General features: G+C 44.9%; 1 protein-coding gene across 2 annotated transcripts in view; it reads right to left on the bottom strand.

Annotated features, from left to right (window-relative positions):
- Nucleotides 1–21394, bottom strand: part of mmd2a (monocyte to macrophage differentiation-associated 2a) — a 130190-nt gene that overhangs the window by 52655 nt on the left and 56141 nt on the right. The window contains exons 1-2 of one of the 2 annotated variants that reach the window (XM_070901285.1): nucleotides 11253–11266; nucleotides 9329–9428 (exon numbers count right to left, since the gene is read on the bottom strand). In XM_070901285.1, coding sequence (XP_070757386.1) covers nucleotides 9329–9428; nucleotides 11253–11266 — 114 coding nt within the window. Of the gene's footprint in view, nucleotides 1–9328; nucleotides 9429–11252; nucleotides 11267–21394 lie in introns of those variants that run through there. The other variant, XM_070901284.1, reaches the window with a different exon arrangement.

The following is a 21394-nucleotide window of genomic DNA, read 5'->3' as shown; positions in this document are numbered from 1 at the left end:
CAACGCTTCTCCCCCGGGTGGGACTGCACGGGCCTGGTTCCATTCTTATCTATTCAGTCGTAGCCAGAGAATCACCTGCAATGGCTTCTCTTCCTGCTCCAGCACCGTTACCTCTGGTGTCCCCCAAGGATCAATCCTTGGCTCCCTCCTATTTCTCATCTACATGTTGCTCCTTGGTGACATCATTCAGGAATTCAACATTCAGGAAAGATAGAATAAAAGGAAAAGGAGGTGGGGTAGCATTGCTGGTTAAGGAGCAAATTAAGGCAATAGTTCGGAAGGACATTAGCTTGGATGATGTGGAATCTATATGGGTAGAGCTGCAGAATACCAAAGGACAAAAAACGTTAGTGGGAGTTGTGTACAGACCTCCAAACAGTAGTAGTGATGTTGGGGAGGGCATCAAACATGAAATTAGGGGTGCGTGCAATAAAGGTGCAGCAGTTATAATGGGTGACTTTAATATGCACATAGATTGGGTTAACCAAACTGGAAGCAATACGGTAGAGGAGGATTTCCTGGAGTGCATAAGGGATGGTTTTTTAGACCAATATGTCGAGGAACCAACTAGGGGGGAGGCCATCTTAGACTGGGTGTAGTGTAATGAGAGAGGATTAATTAGCAATCTCATTGTGCGAGGCCCCTTGGGGAAGAGTGACCATAATATGGTGGAATTCTGCATTAGGATGGAGAATGAAACAGTTAATTCAGAGACCATGGTCCAGAACTTAAAGAAGGGTAACTTTGAAGGTATGAGGCGTGAATTGGCTAGGATAGATTGGCGAATGATACTGAAGGGGTTGACTGTGGATGGGCAATGGCAGACATTTAGAGACCGCATGGATGAACTACAACAATTGTACATTCCTGTCTGTCGTAAAAATAAAAAAGGGAAGGTGGCTCAACCGTGGCTATCAAAGGAAATCAGGGATAGCATTAAAGCCAAGGAAGTGGCATACAAATTGGCCAGAAATAGCAGAGAACCTGGGGACTGGGAGAAATTTAGAACTCAGCAGAGGAGGACAAAGGGTTTGATTAGGGCAGGGAAAATGGAGTACGAGAAGAAGCTTGCAGGGAACATTAAGACGGATTGCAAAAGTTTCTATAGATATGTAAAGAGAAAAAGGTTAGTAAAGACAAACGTAGGTCCCCTGCAGTCAGAATCAGGGGAAGTCATAACGGGGAACAAAGAAATGGCGGACCAATTGAACAAGTACTTTGGTTCGGTATTCACTGAGGAGGACACAAACAACCTTCCGGATATAAAAGGGGTCGGAGGGTCTAGTAAGGAGGAGGAACTGAGGGAAATCCTTATTAGTCGGGAAATTGTGTTGGGGAAATTGATGGGATTGAAGGCCGATAAATCCCCAGGGCCTGATGGACTGCATCCCAGAGTACTTAAGGAGGTGGCCTTGGAAATAGTGGATGCATGACAGTCATTTTGCAACATTCCATTGACTCTGGATCAGTTCCTATGGAGTGGAGGGTAGCCAATGTAACCCCACTTTTTAAAAAAGGAGGGAGAGAGAAAACAGGGAATTACAGACCGGTCAGCCTGACATCGGTAGTGGGTAAAATGATGGAATCAATTATTAAGGATGTCATCGCAGTGCATTTGGAAAGAGGTAATATGATAGGTCCAAGTCAGCATGGATTTGTGAAAGGGAAATCATGCTTGACAAATCTTCTGGAATTTTTTGAGGATGTTTCCAGTAGAGTGGACAAGGGAGAACCAGTCGATGTGGTATATTTGGACTTTCAGAAGGCTTTCGACAAGGTCCCACACAAGAGATTAATATGCAAAGTTAAAGCACATGGGATTGGGGGTAGTGTGCTGACATGGATTGAGAACTGGTTGTCAGACAGGAAGCAAAGAGTAGGAGTAAATGGGGACTTTTCAGAATGGCAGGCAGTGACTAGTGGGGTACCGCAAGGTTCTGTGCTGGGGCCCCAGCTGTTTACACTGTACATTAATGATTTAGACGAGGGGATTAAATGTAGTATCTCCAAATTTGCGGATGACACTAAGTTGGGTGGCAGTGTGAGCTGCAAGGAGGATTCTATGAGGCTGCAGAGCGACTTGGATAGGTTAGGTGAGTGGGCAAATGCATGGCAGATGAAGTATAATGTGGATAAATGTGAGGTTATCCACTTTGGTGGTAAAAACAGAGAGACAGACTATTATCTGAATGGTGACAGATTAGGAAAAGGAGGTGCAACGAGACCTGGGTGTCATGGTACATCAGTCATTGAAGGTTGGCATGCAGGTACAGCAGGCGGTTAAGAAAGCAAATGGCATGTTGGCCTTCATAGCGAGGGGATTTGAGTACAAGGGCAGGGAGGTGTTGCTACAATTGTACAGGGCCTTGGTGAGGCCACACCTGGAGTATTGTGTACAGTTTTGGTCTCCTAACCTGAGGAAGGACATTCTTGCTATTGAGGGAGTGCAGCGAAGGTTCACCAGACTGATTCCCGGGGATGGCGGGACTGACCTATCAAGAAAGACTGGATCAACTGGGCTTGTATTCACTGGAGTTCAGAAGAATAAGAGGGGACCTCATAGAAGCGTTTAAAATTCTGACGGGGTTAGACAGGTTAGATGCAGGAAGAATGTTCCCAATGTTGGGGAAGTCCAGAACCAGGGGACACAGTCTAAGGATAAGGGGGAAGCCATTTAGGACTGAGATGAGAAGGAATTTCTTCACCCAGAGAGTGGTGAATCTGTGGAATTCTCTACCACAGAAAGTTGTTGAGGCCAATTCACTAAATATATTCAAAAAGGAGTTAGATGAAGTCCTTACTACTAGGGGAATCAAGGGGTATGGTGAGAAAGCAGGAATGGGGTACTGAAGTTGCATGTTCAGCCATGAACTCATTGAATGGCGGTGCAGGCTAGAAGGGCCGAATGGCCTACTCCTGCACCTATTTTCTATGTTTCTATGTTTCATCCAAAAACCCAGCGTCAGTTTCCACATGTACGCTGATAACACCCAGTTCTACCTCACCACCACTTCTCTCAACCCCTCCATTGTCTTTAGGTCGGCAGACTGCTTTGTCTGACATCCGGTACTGGATGAGCAGAAATTTCCTCCAACTAAATATTGGGAAGACCGAAGCCATTGTCTTTGATCCCTGCCACAAACTCAGTTCCCGAGACACTGACCCCCATCCCTCTCTCTGGCAACTTTCTGAGATTGAACCAGACTGTTCACAACCTTGGAGTTGTATTGGACCCTGAGATGACCTTCCGACCACATATTCGCACCATCACGAAGACCGCCTATCTCTACCTCCGTCACATCGGCTGACTCGACCCTGCCTCATCTTATCTGGTGCCGAAACCCACATCCATGCCTTTGTTACCTCTAGACTTGACCATTCCAACGCTCTCGTGTCCAGCCTCCCATCTTCACCCTTTGTAAACTTGGGTTTATCCATAACTTTGCTACTTGCACCCATCACCCATCACCCCCTGTACTCGCTACATTGGCTCCCGGTTAAGCAACGATTTTAAAATTCTCATCTTTGTTTTTAAATCCCTTCATGGCCTCACCCTTCCCGATCTCTGTAATCTCCTCCAGCCCCCCAACATTCTGAGATATCTGCGTTCTTCGAATTCTGGCTCCCTGTTCATTCCTAATTTTAATCTCTCCACCTTTGGTGGCTATACCTTCAGCTGCTGAGGCCCAAAGCTCTGGAATTCCCTCACTGAACCTCTCTATCTCTCTTTCCCCCTTTAAGATGCTCCATAAAACCTACCGCTTCTGCCCTAATATCTCCTTATTTGGCTCATTCATAATCAAAATATGTTTGATAACGCTCCTGTGAAATGCCTTGGAACATTTTACTAGTTAAAGGCTCTTTATAAATACAAGTGGTTGAAATGCGTCAACCAATTTGCACACTGCAACGTTCCACAAACAGCAATGAGAGTCAACGACAGCAATATTGGGCAGGACACTGGGGAGAGTTCCTCTATTTTTCCTTCGAAATATTGATAACAGCTCATTTGAAAGATGGAACCTCCGACAGTGCAGCACACCACGGCAGTGTCAGCCTAGAATTTTTTGCATAAATCTCTGGAGCAGGATTTGAACCTACATACCTTCTGACTCAGAGGCAAGAATGCTACCAACTGAGCAATAGTGCTACTAATATTCGTGCCACATAAGTGCCAGGCAATGACTATCTCCAACAAGTGAGAGTCTAACCACCGCCCCTTGACATTCAATGGCATTACCATCACTGAATCTCCCACCATCAACATCCTGGGGGTCACCATTGACCAGAAACTTAACTGAACCAGCCATATAAACACTGTGACAATAAGAGCAAGTCAGAGGCTGGGTGTTCTGCAGTAAGTGCCTTATCTCCTGACTCCCCAAAGCCTTTCCATCATCTATAAGGCACAAGTCAGGAGTATGATAGAATACTCTCCACTTGCCTGGAAGAGTGCAGCTCCAGCACCATTCAAGAATCTTGACACCATCCAGGACAAAGCAGCCCGCTTGATTGGCACCCCATCCACCACCTTCAACATTCACTCCCTCCACCACTGGCGCACTGTGGCAGCAGTGTGCACCATCTACAAGATGCACTGCAGCAACTCGCCAAGGCTTCTTCGGCAGCACCTCCCAAACCCGCAACCTTCACCACCTAGAAGGACCAGGGCAGCTGGCGCATGGGAACACCACCACCTCTAAGTTCCCCTTCAAGTCACACCCCATCCTGACTTGGAAGTATATCACCGTTCCTTCATTGTCGCTGGGTCAAAATCGTGGAACTCGCTCCCCAACAGCACTGTGGGAGTACCTTCAGCACAAAGACTGCAGCGGTTCAAGATGGCAGCTCACCACCACCTTCACAAGGGTAATTAGGGATGGGCAATAAATGATGGCCTTGCCAGCGATGCCCACATCCCACGAACGAATAAGCCACAACTGACTGGCTCAGAGCTGCCAAGTGTTTTATAAGAGACAAGCATTTATTTCATATTTGGAGAGTTGTACATGGGTTTATATTTTAAATTGAGAAACCTGGGTGAAGGACCGATCTCCATAGTGACGGACACGGCCTAGACAGAAAAGGGCTGGGGAGCGACGAGGCAAATCGAGAGGCTCAGTGATGCCAAGCTGGGGTGTTAAGAGCGTACCGATTTTAGAAAGAAGGGAAGTTTGAGGGAAGTAAGCGGCGCTGCAGTTTTGCAGTCCAAATCAAAGGGTGAGTTAGAGCAGGGAATTGGTGCAAAGGATGTGGGATAATGGAATATTTCATGTCCTTTGATCACCTGGTTAAAAATAGGAAACGGATTCAAATGAGAGAGATGAGGAAGGACTTGCAGCTTATTGACTGATTTTTACCCAAAAGCGACAATCACAGTCGAGGCACAATTTCCTTTTGCTCCCCCACTACAAGCAATTTGGGACATAATTCCAACCACAACAATCTACTTAATGATAGGAGCAGACAAATTTTACATCACTATCACTTCAGTGCTGCCCGTGGTCTGTTGTTTATTCGCTCCAGCTTGTTCCAACTCGACAAATATAATCCACTTGATTAATATTAAATCAGTTGATTTGCTTTAGTCTTAAACAGAGCAGCGCTCATGCTTCTAAAGGTTAATAAATTATTCAGTGAGAATTTTGCTGAGAATTCTAATGTACAAACAGCTGCCTGATGGGAAGCACTGTGGTTCTAATGTTAAACCTTTCCATTATCTTTTCAGTCTCATACGCAATCGATCTGGGCTGTGCATCATTGGGTGGGGTGTGTTCGTCAGTACTGGGGTATCTGTAAGTCTCACTCATCTCCAGTGACTATCATTCGGTTGTGCCTTTCGTGAAAAATTATAATCCCTTTTCTGTGCGCCTCACAGTAAATCAATATATTTACCACCTGGCTTCATTTCATTTCATTTCAATGAGATTGTGATCCACCTCATTTTTTTCTCAAACTATTCTTCACTGCTTCTAGTTTGTGTGTCTGTGCAGCCAAACTCGAGTGCACAATCTCACTGTTTCCTGTGATATGACTTGTCAAGTATTTTTTTTATTCGTTCCCTAACTGCCACAAACTGCGATCCCTAGCCACTGACTCCATCCCCTCCCTAGCATCTATCCAAGGCTAAACCAGACTGTTCGCAACCTAGGTGTCATATTTGACCCTGAAATGAGCTTCCGGCCCCATATCCGCAGCATAACTAAAACCGTCAATTTCCACCTCCGTAACATTGCCCGCCTCCATCCCTGCCTCAGCTCATCTGCTGCTGAAACCCTCATCCATGCCTTTGTTGCCTCTAGACTTGACTACTCCAACGCACTCCTGGCCGGCCTCCCACATTCTACCCTACGTAATGCTGCCCGTGTCCTAACGTGCACCAAGTTCCGATCAACCAGTACCCCTGTGCTCGCTGACCTACTTTGGCTCCCAGTTAAACAACGCCTCGATTTCAAAATTCTCATCCTTGTTTACAAATCCCTCCATGGCCTCGCCCCTCCCTATCCCTGTAATCTATTTCAACCTCACAACCCCACGAAATGTCTGTGCTCCTCAAATTCTGCCCTCTTGAGCATCCCTGATTATAATCGCTCAACATTGGTGGTCGTGCCTTCAGCTGCCTGGGCCCTAAACTCTGGAACTCCCTGCCTAAACCTCTCCGCCTCTCTTTCTTCCTTTAAGACACTCCTTAAAACCTACCTCTTTGACCAAGCATCTGCTATAATTTCTACTTATGTGGCTCGGTGTCAGATTTATTTGTTTTGACTTATAACACTGCTGTGAAGTGCCTTAAGACGTTTTATTATGTTAAAGGCGCTATCTAAATAAACGTTGTTGTTGATGGCTGGTGGTTAGACTCTCTCTTGTTGATCATTGCCTGGCACTTGTGTAGCGCGAATGTTACTTGCCGCGTATCAGCCCAAGCATGAATGTCTTCCAGGTCTTGCTGCATGCGGGCATAGACTGCTTCATTATCGGAGGAGTACGACACATGTGTTTACTATCGTCTCTTTGAACACAAAATTTGTAAAGTCTCCCGCTGATCAGGATCGAAGGATCTAAGAGCTGAGAAATGGAGCACGTACTTGTTTCAGCATCAAGAACTGCAAAGCCAGGTATAGTGTAGAAAGAGCCAATTTTAACCTGACGGGATCGGGCGGAACGTTGGTTTTGCACCCCGCCCGATTTTCCTCTGCGTTAAAGTCAACGGAGTTGTCTTGTAGCTCACATTACTGTATATAACTGTATCTTAACATGCTATACATGACTGTAACTGGATATGACCTGTAACAATAAGCATACCTTACCACCAGGGGTGCACTTGCAGGAGACACTCCATACCTGTCTCACTGTGGTATATAAAGGGAGGTCTCAGGCAAGTGCAGCACTGGGAGAGCTGGAATTAAAGGTGCAGGTCCTGAGTGACCTTGACTTCAGCATGTGCCTCGTATAAGTCAGTATATTAGAGTCAGGACTTAACAGTAATATTGGATGGGAGTAAATTCAGCATTTCACCCATATCCCGGTGGTTTCCTGCCCGGTGAGCTCGGTTACAATGACCCCCATAAGATTCAGAGTAATTCTCCCTCTACATTGACCCAACAACATGCCTTAAACCCACCCTTAGATGAGAACATCTGCTGTACCCATGTGACATTTTCTGTTCCAATCGTCCTTATGACATCTCTGACTAAAATGGCCAATTAGAGCAAGCTATGCAGCTTGGGCCAACAATTAATAATAAACATTGTACGGATTAGCCAAATTAATTTCACACAGGGCCCTTACAGAGAACAATTGCTACAATTGTACAGGGCCTTGGTGAGACCACACCCAGAGTACTGTGCACAGTTTTGGTCTCCTTATCTAAGGAAGGATATACTTGCCTTGGAGACGGTACAGCGGAGCTTCTCAAGATTGATTCCTGAGAGATTGTGTAGAATGGGTCTGGACTCTCTGGAGTTTAGAAGAATGAGAGTTGATCTCATTGAAACATACAAGATTCTGAAGGGGATTGACTGTGTGGATGCTAAGAGGTTGTTTCCCCCTGGCTGGAGTGTCTAAAATGAGGGGGCACAGTCTCAGGATAAGGAGTAGGTCATTTAAAATTGAGAAAAGGAGGAATTTCTTCACTCAGATGGTTGTGAATCTTTGGAATTCTCTGCCCTAGAGGGCTGTGGATGCTCAGTCGCTGAGATAGATAGATTTTTGGAATTTAGCGGCATAAAGGGATATGGGATCGGGCAGGAAAATGGAGTTGAGTTCGATGATCAGCCATGATCTTATTGAATAGCAGAGCAGGCACGAGGGCTGTATGGCCTACTCCTGCTCTTATTTCTTATGTCTTATGTCTTAACAAGCGGAGGATTGTTCCATTCTATCAGCTGGATTTGAACCCAGGTTCCAGATGTGTGGCAGTCACCATCCCTTTCTTTAAAACCCAATTCATTGTTGTTGAATCTTGCCGAATTGTGCTGCATTTACAAATACCAACCCTGGGCTCCCATGGTTACGGTGTGCCAAGATGTGGACGAGTTGAACAACATAAAAATTACAACCAACATTGGCGCTCCTGACTTTGAATGTTGGTGAAAAGGAGCTGGCGTGGGGCAGACCTGCAAATGGGAAAGCTTATTTAAAACAAAATGATGACCTATCTGGGACTCACCTACATTACCATTTCTAAGCATTACCTCCTACAGCTAGCTTTCAACTTTAGAAATGGTTGGATAGTCAAATAGTTAAGCATTCAAAGAAAGAGCTTGCATTTATATAGCGCCTTTCCCGACCTCAGGCCATCCCAAAGCGTTTTACAGCCAAGATCCCCCAACAGTGTGGTCACTGTTGTAATGTAGGAAATGCAGCAGCCAAAGTGCCACAAACAGCAACGTGATAACAAACAGATGCTTTTTAGTGATGCCGACTGAGAGATAAAAATTGACCAGGGCACCAGAGAAAACTCTGCTCTTCATCCAATAGTGAGATCTTTTACGCCTCCCCCCCAAGAGAGTAAACGGGGCTCTCGATTTAATGTCTCATCTGAAAGACGGCACCTCCGACAGTGCTGGCACCAGGCGTGTTGGTCTAGATTATGGGTTCAAGTGCCTGGAGTGGGACTCAAACCCACAACCTTCTGCCTCAGAGGTGAGAGTGCTGCCAACAGAGCCCTGAGTGACATCTATTCTGTCAGCACTGATTCGATCTTTCAGAATACACATTTACTGTCAGTTTAACACAACATTGTTATACTTTTAACCAAACACCTTTCTGTTTGAATCATTTAGATGACATTCAATGAACTAGATTTGTCACCATACATGTAACTTACTGCATGAGTGGCACAGTTTGCTGCATGTTCATACTCTGTGGGTTCATACCTTCGATTGGCGGGCACTCTGTTATTCATAAACCTGTGAAGAAAAAGAAATCTTGGTCTGTGACAGGCCATCTCAGTAGCAGGTAGCTTTATCTTGCCTTAACTATCGTGCATTTCTGCCATTTCATAACTGCTCCCATTTTCTTCCTCCTTTTCGCCCACACGACTGCTCTCCTTCAAACGGACACTGCCAACTGAGCAGCAAGACGCTTTATTCTCCAGTTTGGTATGAGGTGCAGAGAAATGCCAATGCTGAATGTAAATTAGATGTTAATAGAGCTGGCCTGTGTGCTAATGCAACACACAAGAGACAGTATTACAGAGTGCGAGAGCATGAGTTCGGTACAAGTTCCCAATATCAGAGTACAGGTACTGCACTGAGATGCTCAAATTGAGGACCAGTTTGCCCTTTTCTGGTGGTTTGGGCTTCATTTTGTTTTATTACACTTGGAACATTCTCCGATGTTAAAGGTGCTGTATCAATGCAATTTGTTGCAGTAAAGATTTGAAGATGTGCAGGGAGTTCTTCTGGTGTGCTGAGCAAAATTCCTCTCTTATTGTACTTGCTTACTATGGAAGTGCTCTAATAAAGTGTCATTGAGGGGACAGGTCTTTACAGTGGAGAATGAAAGAAGAAAGAAAGACTTTCATTTGTATAGCTCCTTTCACAACCGCAGAATGTCCAAAAGTGCTTTACAGCCAATGAAGTACTTTTGAAATGTAGTCACTGTTGTAATGTAGGTATCGCGTAAGCCAATCTGCACCATAACCAGGTCCCACAATCAGCAATGAGATTGTGACTGGATCATCTGCTTTAGTGATGTTGGTTGAGGGATAAATATCGGCCAGGACACCAGGGATAACTCCCTGCACTTCTTCGAAATAGTGCCATGGGATCTTTTACTTCCACCTGAGAGAGCAGACAGGACCTTGGTTTAACGTCTCATCCAAAAGAGGCGGTGATTGTCATACAGAAATCTACATTGGCCCAGAATTCCCTTGGAGCCATTCCCGCTATTCCGACGTAACCTCTTGTGTAAATGTGGTTTCCGCCGCACTTCCGGCGCGGAGCGAGAGCAACTCCGAGGAAATTCAAGGCCGTTATCTCTCTTCTCTGGTGCAAAAGTCCTTAAAATGTTATCAGAGGCTGGGCCGACCTGCTTCCCATCAGGCAGGTCCCAAAAGTGAGAGAATGGATCCCGAACCCAGCCCCACTCTACTGAGTTCGGCTATTTAATCAAAAGTATCCCAAAAGGAAAGCTCCAAAGCATTCGGGTTAAGTCTGTTGACCGTGTTATTCAAAGCAAATAAACTGAGCGTCTTTTCGGGAGCATGACTGAATGAAACCAACTACTCCACATGATAACTCCAGTGAGGCTTACGGGAAAGCAATCCTTTTTGGTCAATCAGCACGAGTTATAGCTGCTTGAACTGCAGGTAGTGAGACTGACATTATTCCATGTGTCAAGCCACCTTGCTTCTAGCTCTTTAAATCATTGTCAAGTTAGTCAATACTTGCAGGCTGCCTAATGGCTGTGGTTGACGACAAAGTGAGACTGATCCTGCGATAAGTCTACAAAGTCATGACATTGAATTTCCATTCCTCGTGCCTTGGCTTTATATCAGGATGGTAGTTTTAGTTGAAAAGCTGTCTGCAAGAGACATTTTTCTTTTCCGTGAACTGTTTATTTTGCGGTAATGGCAGCGTGCCAATCCTCAGTCAAGAGTAGCCGGCCGATGTGTCACCCTGTAGCACAACACTCCCTGAGGGTGGTCAGGGGTTAGGAGGGAGACCTTCTATCTCAATCTGCTCCGTGCACCTCCTGTCCAGGATTGTCCTGGAGTCTCCCGGAATCGGAGATTAATCTCCCAGAACTCTACTCCAAGCATAGGATATATGACACAGAAACAGGTCATTCAGCCCAACCAGTCCATGCCAGCATTTATGCTCCACTTAAGCCTCCTCCTGTCTTTCCTCATTTATCTCTATCAGCATAACCCTCTATTCCCTTCTCCCTCATATGCTTGTCTAGACTCCCCTTAAATGCATCTATACGATTCGCTTCAACCACTCCCTGTGGTAGCGAGTTCCACATTCTCACCACTCTCTGGATAAAGAAGTTTCTTCTGAATTCCCTATTGGATTTCTTGGTGACTATCTTATATTGATGGCCTCAAGTTAGCCCTTTCCCCACAAGTGGAAACATTCTCTCTGTATCCACTCTATCAAAAGCTTTCATAATTTTAAAGACCTCTATTAGGTCACCCCTCAGCCTTCTTTTTTTGAGAGAAAAGAGACCCAGCCTGTTCATCCTATCCTGATAGGTGTACTCTTGTATTTCTGGTATAATCTCTCCAGTGCCTCTATATCCTTTTTATAAGATGGCGACCAGAATTGTACACAGTACTCCAGGTGTGGTCTAACCAAGGTTCAATACAGGTTTAGCACAACTTCACTACTTTCAATTCTGTCCCTCTAGAAATAAACCCTCGTGCTTGGTTTGCTTTTTATTAAATGGCCTTGTTAACCTGTGTCACTGCTTTTAGTGATTTGTGTTTTTGTACTCCAAGATGCCTTTGCTCCTCTACCCCACCAGGACTCCAAGCAATAAGTGACCTTCCTATTTTTCCTACCAAAATGTAATAACTCACATTTATCTGTGTTGAAATTCATTTGCCAATTATATGCCCATTCTGCTATCTTTGAACATTCCCATTGATTGGTTGTAAAAATATTGGAGATGGGGGGGAAAGGGCTGTTTCAATAACAGTCAAGGTTAATCCAATTGGGTAACAAAGCCTACTTTTCACATGGTCCTCACCAGGCTAGATATTCAACCAGGACCAATGTCTTTTGGTGTACATGGATATACTGCAGAAGGTTCTCAATAGGTTAAAAGATTATTGAAAGAAGTATAAAAACCTACAGCTGGGCACATCGGACAATGGAAGGGGATACCAGCTTTGGTTCCAGAATTTATTATGCAATCATTATAAACCCACTTGCTCTAACATAGGAACAGGAGCAGGCCATTCTGACCCTTGAGCCTGTTCCGCCATTCAATGATATCGTGGCTGATCTGTATCCTAACTCCATTCATCCACCTTGGCTCCATATCCCTTAATAACCGTTTTTGGAGAAAAATCTGTCGCCCTCCAATTAAAAATTATCAATTGAGGTAGCATCTACTGCTTTTTGTGGGAGAGTTCCCTTGTGTGAAGAAGTGTTTTCTAACTTCTCTCCTGAATTGCCTGGCTCCGATTTTAAGATTACATCTCTTTGTTCTAGACTCCCCTATCAGCTTGGCATGACTTTGTTGGCTGAAACCTCTAATGTCTTGAAATTAGACTCTTTTTCTTTCTCTCATCATCGATCATTGTCTCCCATTACCGTCTATTGGAGTTGTAAGACTCGAGCTGGGTGCCAGTGAGAGCAGCACAAGCTCATTATGTGGTGTGGGCTCCAAACTGAAGAGGAATTTGGCTTCAAGAGCTGACGTTTCTGACCTGAAGCCAATTCAATAATCCTCTGCTTGGATGCTGCAGTCAATGAACATTTCAGCTGGAGAGAGATTGGGTCCCGACATCTTACTATTCACAGAGATTAGCATTTTCAGCCTGTAAAAAAAACATCAATATTTGGGCAGATCAATGGTGGTAAAGGAAGGAAAATGGGGCAATAAGGCATTCCACCTCAAACACCGCTCTTTGGGAACCCGCCAGTGATGTTGGTCACCTGCCCTGGGTGGGTGGTCATGTTCAAATGGACCCCCACTACTATAATGCGTAATGAGTATAATGTGGAGAAATGTGGAATGATTCTTTGAATGCACGCTGAAGCCATATGAATATTGCTTTAATCAGAATATCTGCATTTGCATTTTTACTTTTTCACTAAGTTTATTTGGTACTTTGTAAAGGACATGACGGGTACATGTTTTGCTAGCAGTATGACTGATGTTCCTCTCAGTGCTGTACCCAAGCGATACTTAATACCAAACACCAAAGACAAAAATCTACCCTACTGAGTCACTTTGAAAGCTGTGGTGAGATAGATCAGCCCAGTTATCTCTCTCAGTGTAAGTGTTTATAAAGGCTAACTATAAACTAATAGTTTACATAAGAAATAGGAGCAGGAGTAGGCCATTTGGCCCCTCTAGCCTGCTCCGCCATTTAATAAGATATTGGCTGATCTGATCATGGGCTCAGCTCCACTTCCCCGCCCACTCCCCATAACCCTTTATTCCCATTTTGCTTAAAAATCTGAATATATTTAAGGCGGAGATAGACAATGACCCAGCCTCCACAGCTCTCTGGGGCAGAGAATTCCACAGATTTACAACCCTCTGAGAGAAGAAATTCCTCTTCAACTCAGTTTTAAATGGGCGACCCCTGATTCTGAGACTATGCCCCCTAATTCTAGTTTCCCCTATGAGTAGAAATATCCTCACTGCTTCCACCTTGTTGAGCCCCCTCATTATCTTATATGTTTCGATAAGATCACCTCTCATTCTTCTGAACTCCAATGAGTATAGGCCCAACCTACTCAGCCTATCTTCATAAGTCAACCCCCCATCTCCGGAATCAACCTAATGAATCTTCTCTGAGCTGCCTCCAATGTAAGTATATCCTTCCTTAAGTACGGAGACCAAAATTGTACGCAGTGCTCTAGGTATGGCCAATATCCTGTACAGTTGTAGCAGGACTTCTGTTTTTATACTCTATCCTCCTTGCAATAAAGGCCAACATTCCTTTTGCCTTCCTGATTACTTGCTGTACCTGCATTCTCACTTTGTGTTTCATGCACAAGGACACCCAGGTCCCTCTGTATTGCAGCACTTTGCAATTTTTCTCCATTTAAAAAATAATTTGCTTTTCTATTCTTTCTGCCAAAGTGGATAACCTCACATTTTCCCACATTATACTCCATCTGCAAAATTTTTGCCCACTCACTTAGCCTGTCTATATCACTTTGCAGATTTTTGAGTTCTGCTCACAATTTGCTTTCCCACCCATCTTTGTATTATCAGCAAACTTGGCTACATTACACTCAGTCCCTTCATCCAAGTCATTAATATAGATTGTAAATAGTTGAGGCCCCAGCATCGATCCCTGCGGCACCCCACTTGTCACTGTTTGCCAACTGGAAAATTACCCATTTATCCCGACTCTCTGTTTTCTGTTAGTTAGCCAATCCTCTATCCATGCTAATATATTACCCCCAATCCCATGAACTTTTATCTTGTGCAGTAACCTTTGATGTGGCACCTTATCGAATGCCTTCTGGAAATCCAAATACATCATATCCACTGGTTCCCCTTTATCCACCCTGTTCGTTACATCCTCAAATAACTCCAGCAAATTTCTCAAAGATAATTTCCCTTTCATAAAACCATGCTGACTCTGCTTGATTGAATTATGCTTTACCAAATGTCCTGCTACTGCTTCCTTAATAATGGACTCCAGCATTTTCCCAACAACAGATGTTAGGCTAACTGGTCTATAGTTTCCTGTTTTCTGTCTGCCTCATTTTTTAAACAGGGGCATTACATTTACTGTTTTCCAATCTGCTAGAACCTCCCCAGAATCCAAGGAAGTTTGGTAAATTACAACCAATGCATCCACTATCTTTGCAGCCACTTCTTTTAAGACCCTAGGATGTAAGCCATCAGGTCCACCCTTAGTCCCATTATTTTGCCGAGTACTACTTCTTTAGTGATGAGGATTGTTTTAAGTTCCTCCGTTCCTACAGCCCCTTGATTATTAGGATGTTTTTAGTGTCTTCAACGTGAAGGCCGATACAAAATATTTGTTCAAAGTCTCTGCCATTTCCCTGTTCTCCATTATTAATTGCCCCGTCTCATCCTCCAAGGGACCAACATTTATTATAGCCACTCTTTTCATTTTTATATACCTGTAGAAATTCTTACTATCTGTTTTTATATTTCGTGCCAGTTTACTTTCATAATCTATCTTCCCTTTCCTTATTATTTTTTTAGACATTCTTTGTTGGTTTTTAAAATGTTCCCAATCTTCTGGCCTCCCACTAGTCTTGGCCACTTTGTATGCCGTTGTTTTCAATTTGATACCATCCCTTATTTCCTTAGTTATGCACAGATGGTTATCCCTTCTCTTAAATTCTTTCCTTCTCATTGGAATATATTTTTGTTGAGAGATATGAAATATCTCTTTAAATGTCTGCCACTGTTCATCAACTGTCTCACACTTTAATCTATTTTCGCAGTCCACCTTAGCCAACTCTGCCTTCATACCTTTGTAGTCTCCTTTATTTAAGCTTAGGACACTGGTTTGAGATCCAACTAGCTCACCTTCCAACTGAATTTGAAATTCAACTATACTATGGTCACTCATTCCTAGAGGATCCTTTACTAGGAGATCGTTTATTAGTCCTGTCTCATTACACAAGACCAGATCTAAGATAGCCTGCTCCCTGGTTGGTTCCGCAAAATATTGTTCAAGGAAACTATACCGGATACTCTATGAAATCTTCCACAGGGCTTCCTTGGCCAATTTGATTTGTCTAATCAATATGAAGGTTAAAATCGCCCATGATAATTGCCGTTCCTTTTTTACAAGCCTCCATTAGTTCTTGATTTATACTCCGTCCAACAGTGTAGCTACTTTTAGAGCCCTATAGATTATGCCCACCAGTGACTTTTTCCCCTTATTATTCCTTATCTCCACCCAAACTGATTCAACATCTTTCTCTTTTGAGCCAATATTGTTTCTCACTATTGCACTGAACTCATCCTTTACTAACAGAGCTGCCCCACCTCCTTTTCCTTTCAATCCGTCCTTCCGAATAGCGCTGAAATTGCAAGCATTTATTACTTACCTATCGAGGGACTAGCTTATTATGAAGAGTGGAAAAGCAGAATATTTTTATAAAAGGTGAGAGACTAGTAAATGTTGGTATTCAGAGGATTTGTGTGTCCTTGTACACAAAACACAGAAAGTTAACATGCAAATATAGCAAATGATTAGGAAAGCGAATGTAATATCAGCCTTTATTGCAAAGGGATTAGAGTATAAGAGTCTTGCGGCAATTATATAGGGCCTTGGTGAGACCACACATGAAGCACAGTTTTGGTCTCCTTACCCAAGGAAGGATATACTTGCCTTTGAGGGAGTGCAACAAAGGTTCACCAGACTGATTCCTGGGATGGAGGGATTGTGCTAGGAGTTGGGATTGAGTAGAATGGGCCTATATTCTCTGGTGTTTAGAAGAATGAGAGGTGATCTCATTGAAACATAAGGTTCTGAGGGGGATTGACAGGGTAGATGCTGAGAGGCTGTTTCCCCTGGTTGGAGAGTTTAGAACTAGGGGGCATAGTCTCAGGATAAAGGGTTGGCCATTTAGGACTGAGCTGAGGAGAAATTTCTTCATTCAATGGGTTGTGAATCTTCAGAATTCTCTAGCCCAGAGGGCAGTGGATGCTCAGTCGTTGAGTATACTTAAGACAGAGATCAATAGATTTTTGGATATTAAAGGAATCAAGGACTATGGGGCTAGTGCTGTAAGGTAGAGTTGAGGTAGAAGATCAGCCTTGATCTTTTTGAATGGCGGAGCAGGCTCGAGGAGCCGTATGGCCTACTTCTGCTCCTATTTCTTATGTTTTTTTAACAGCATTGCATTGTGGTAGTATGGTGTCCCAGAGGTGGGACAATGGAGAGAATGCCATCATTTCAGGAAAACTTTCTTACTTGCAGTTCCTTCAGAGACTGAGAGGGCACTATGAATTTTGGAACCTTTTTTGATTACTAACCAGCCACTAATGGTTTGCGCCCCCAGTGGGCCTCTAATGAATTTTCCGTCAGGGCGCTAAAAGCTGTGCACTAGTCGCTAAACTCTAACGCTCGCGTTAACGCCGCCTCTGACCACTAACTGAGGCTATAGACAATCGAAAATCCAGCCCTCGATGCTTTACACAGCAGCAGATCTTCCCATTATTGCCTTGCTTTGCTTTTTCTGTTGCTACTGTTAAACGTACTAAATCAACAACGCATTAATGGACTTTATCAGAGGGTGCTCCGGTGTGACTGTGTAATATTCTACCGCTAAGGGACAAACCTTCTGAGCTTGCAGCCCTGGGCCAAGGGTCTTGCTAAACGGGAAGACAGATTGGACAGTCAGGCATGGAGACCAGCGCGCTCAATCCGATTTTCCGGTCATAAAATTTATTGACCGGAAAATCAGGAGGGCAGTGAACCTGATGTACTGCCTTTCACACCCCATTGTCCAATATACCCTGCTGTCACACAAGGCTCTGTGGCTGGGACTGCTCATTTATCAGAGGCACCCGTCCGTTTCCCTGATCTTTTCTCAGAGAGACGGTGCAAGAGGCGAGGAGGTGGAGGCGGGGTGGGGGATATTTCATCTGTTTGCTAAATGTTAACGGCATTGAAACGTATCGTTCCAGAGAATCATGGGGCGAGAAATTGCGCAGCGGCCCGGTTGGGGCGATAACTTTTGCTGGGGGCGTAGAAATACCGCCGGAGGTTACACAAGTGAATCTGACAAGAAATTCCGGTTTAGCGCTCCAGGAGGGAAGCGGAGCACTAAATCAATCGCTACCACTACCTGTGGAGCGTTAAACGGAGCAAGATGGGCGGTACCGGCAGAGCGCGGCACAATGTTCCGTGCAGCGCTGCCGGGATCACAGGCTCAATCCCTCCCTGAAAAGGAAGGGCCAATGCTGAGGTCGGTTCAAGGTAAGGCTGGGAAAGGTGGGCGACGGACCCTGCGATTGGCGAAGAGCGATCCTAAGCACTCCGAGAGCAGGGCTGATCAATCGCGGCATGGAAAAAATTGAACAGACAGCACACGGGTCAGGATAACATTTTGGCCTACCTGGCCACCAATGCCTTTAATTACCGCTCCCCAAGCGGGCGGCCGAGGTCACAACGCCTCCTGCAGCTGCCGTTGCTGACGCCCGGCGATGCTGCAGGGGGTGGAAGTGAATATTGCATCCGGGGCGGTAACGGGGTGCTGCGCACCGAATGACGTCACAACCTGCGGGGTGCAGGAGATCGCGGCGGTAAGGTGTGGCATCAGTACTAACTGGCCATGCAATTCATGGGCGGTGGTAATTTCGCTGCGCCCGGTAAGTAAGCCATCAGCGCCCCGTTATTGCCCCCCTCCCAGGAGGCGCTAAGGGGCGGCGCAAAGGAGGCCAATTTCTCCCTCATAGAATCATGGACATTTATGGCACAGAAGGAGGACATTCTGCCCATCGTGTCTGTGCCGGCCGAAAAAGAGCGATCCAGCTCTTGGTCTGTAGCCCTGCAGGCTACGGCTCTTCAAGTGCACATCCAAGTATTATTTAAATGCGGTGAGAGTTTCTGCCTCTACCACCTTTTCAGGCAGTGAGTTCCAGGCCCCCACCACTCTCTGGGTGAAAAATGTTCCCCTCAAATCCCCTCTAATCCTTCTGCCATCTGCTCACTATTCTAAAAGCGCTCTAACAGAACACGTTGATGATCTCAGTGGAAACAGTCTTCAGATGGAAAGTACCTGCTTTGCTCTCCTCCCCAGCTGAGTTACAACTAATTCTGGCTGAAGGGGATTTCACCCTCTCTCTATTTCAGGAGACCAAAGTTCAAGAATCAAGCGAGAGACACGGTCGTCATTTTCTAGTTCTGATGCGTTTTATTTGCCATTCAGACGCAACAGTTTTTACCGAAAGAGAAAGCATAGTGTTATGTATGTAATAACTCGACAGACTGAAGACTATAAACTCACACGTACAAATCTGGCTCGGCTTTATTGGTGCCCAAAGTGATTTCTTTACATGATGGCTTGCCTTTTATACCTGGGCCGCACACACGTGCGTACAGCCCAATGACCTTCGACAGTGGCGCCACCTGGTGGCTAGTAACCCCAAGCATACATACATGACACTATCCCCCTTTAAGATATTAGTAACGGTCTTTTTACAAATTGAGATGGACCGGGGCTTTCTGCTCCAGAGTTGATCGTCTCAGTTCAACTCCAGCCTTGGGTGAGCATTCTGAGTCTGTTATGACTGGGGGCTGGGTAGCCGATCTGATGGGAGTGGCAATGACCATGTCAGGGATTGAAAGTCCGGATTCATTGATGACAGCAGAGTCCTCTGATGACTGAGGGTAGGTTGGTTGATCACTGATTGTGTCTTCCTCAGACTGTTCCGCTTCATCCGTGTGCCGCAGCTTTATCTGATCAGCATGTTTCCTGCATGTTTGCCCATTATTGAGCTCGACGATAAACACTCTGTTACCCTCCTTGGCCGTAACAGTACCGGCGATCCACTTGGGACCTTGACCATAATTTAGTACATACACAGGATCGTTAACAAAAATGTCGCGTGGCATAGCAGCGAGATCATGATACCACTGCTGACTTTGACGTCTGTATTCAACATGATCGTTCAAGTCAGGGTGGACAAGAGAGAGCTTGGTCTTGAGACCTCTCTTCATCTATAGTTCAGCAGGGGGTACCCCGGTAAGCGTGTGGGGTCTTGTCCTGTAACTAAGCAATATGCATGACAAGCGAGTCTGCAGTGAACCTTGAGTTACACGTTTCATACTCTGCTTGATGGTTTGGACAGCACACTCTGCTTGACCATTAGCTGCAGGTTTGAATGGTGCTGACCTCACATGTTTGATACCATTGAGTTTCACGAACTCTTGAAACTCCAGACTAGTGAAGCAAGGTCCGTTGTCGCTTACAACGATATCGGGCAGACCATGAGTGGCAAACATGATACGAGGGCTCTCAATGGTAGCTGTGGATGTACTGGATGACATGATTATACACTCTATCCACTTGGAATATGCATCCACCACAACTAAAAATATATCTTTCCCAGGAAAGGGCCCGCAAAATCGATGTGGATCCTCGACCATTGTTTAGATGGCCATGACCAAAGACTCAACTGAGATTCCCCTGGTACTTCACTTAGCTGCATGTAAGTATTGCACTGATGCACACATGATTCCAATGGCTTTCATCATGACAATACCAGGATGAGTGCTATGTAGTTCACGTACAAATTTCTCTCTACCTTCCTTAGGCATAACAACATGATTACCCCACAGTAAACAATCTGACTGAATGGACAGTTCATCTTTGCGACGGTTGTAAGGTTTGGTCTCATCACACATCTCCATAGATATTGCAGACCAATCACCACTGAGGACACAACGTTTCACAACCGATAAAATAGAGAGTCATGGCTGGTCCAGATCCTAACTTGTTGAGCAGTGACAGGAGTTCCTTCACTCTCAAAAGCATCCATTACTAACAGTAGATCTGCAGGTTGAGGCGTCTCCACCTCAGGTGTGGGCAACGGCAGACGACTCAGTGTATCGGCACAATTTTCAGTGCCAGGTCTATGACGAATAACATAATCATAGGCAGACAATGTCAACGCCCACCTCTGGATACGAGACGATGCATTGGTATTAATCCCTTTATTTTCCGAAAACAATGAAATGAGTGGCTTGTCATCCGTTTGAGTTCAAAACGAAGACCAAACATGTACTGATGCATCTTTTTGACCCCATACACATAGGCCAAAGCTTCTTTTTCTACCATGCTGTAAGCTCTTTCTGCCTTTGACCAACTTCTCGAAGCATATGCAACAGGTTGTAGCTTACCCGACTCATTTGCTTGTTGGAGTACACAGCCAACCCCATATGAAGAAGTATCAAAGGCCAATACAAGATGCTTACGCGGATCATAATGAACAAGCAACTTGTTTGAACAGAGCAGATTCTTAGCTTACTCAAAGGCTCTATCTTGAGACACACCCCAGATCCATTTGTCGCCTTTTCTGCACGTGCAGTGGCTCTAACAAAGTGCTCAATCTGGGTAAGAAATTACCAAAGTAGTTGAGTTGTCCAAGGAATGAACGCAGCTCTTTCACATTCTGAGGCCTGGGTGCATTTTTGATGGCCTTGGTTTTCGAATCAGTGGGCCTGATGCCATTAGCAGCAATCTTTCTTCCCAGGAATTCA

Source organism: Pristiophorus japonicus, chromosome 15 (genome assembly GCF_044704955.1).
Source record: "Pristiophorus japonicus isolate sPriJap1 chromosome 15, sPriJap1.hap1, whole genome shotgun sequence".
NCBI lineage: Eukaryota > Metazoa > Chordata > Chondrichthyes > Pristiophoridae > Pristiophorus > Pristiophorus japonicus.
Note: the sequence above shows the minus strand (reverse complement) of the source record. Positions and strands in the feature narration are given on the sequence as shown.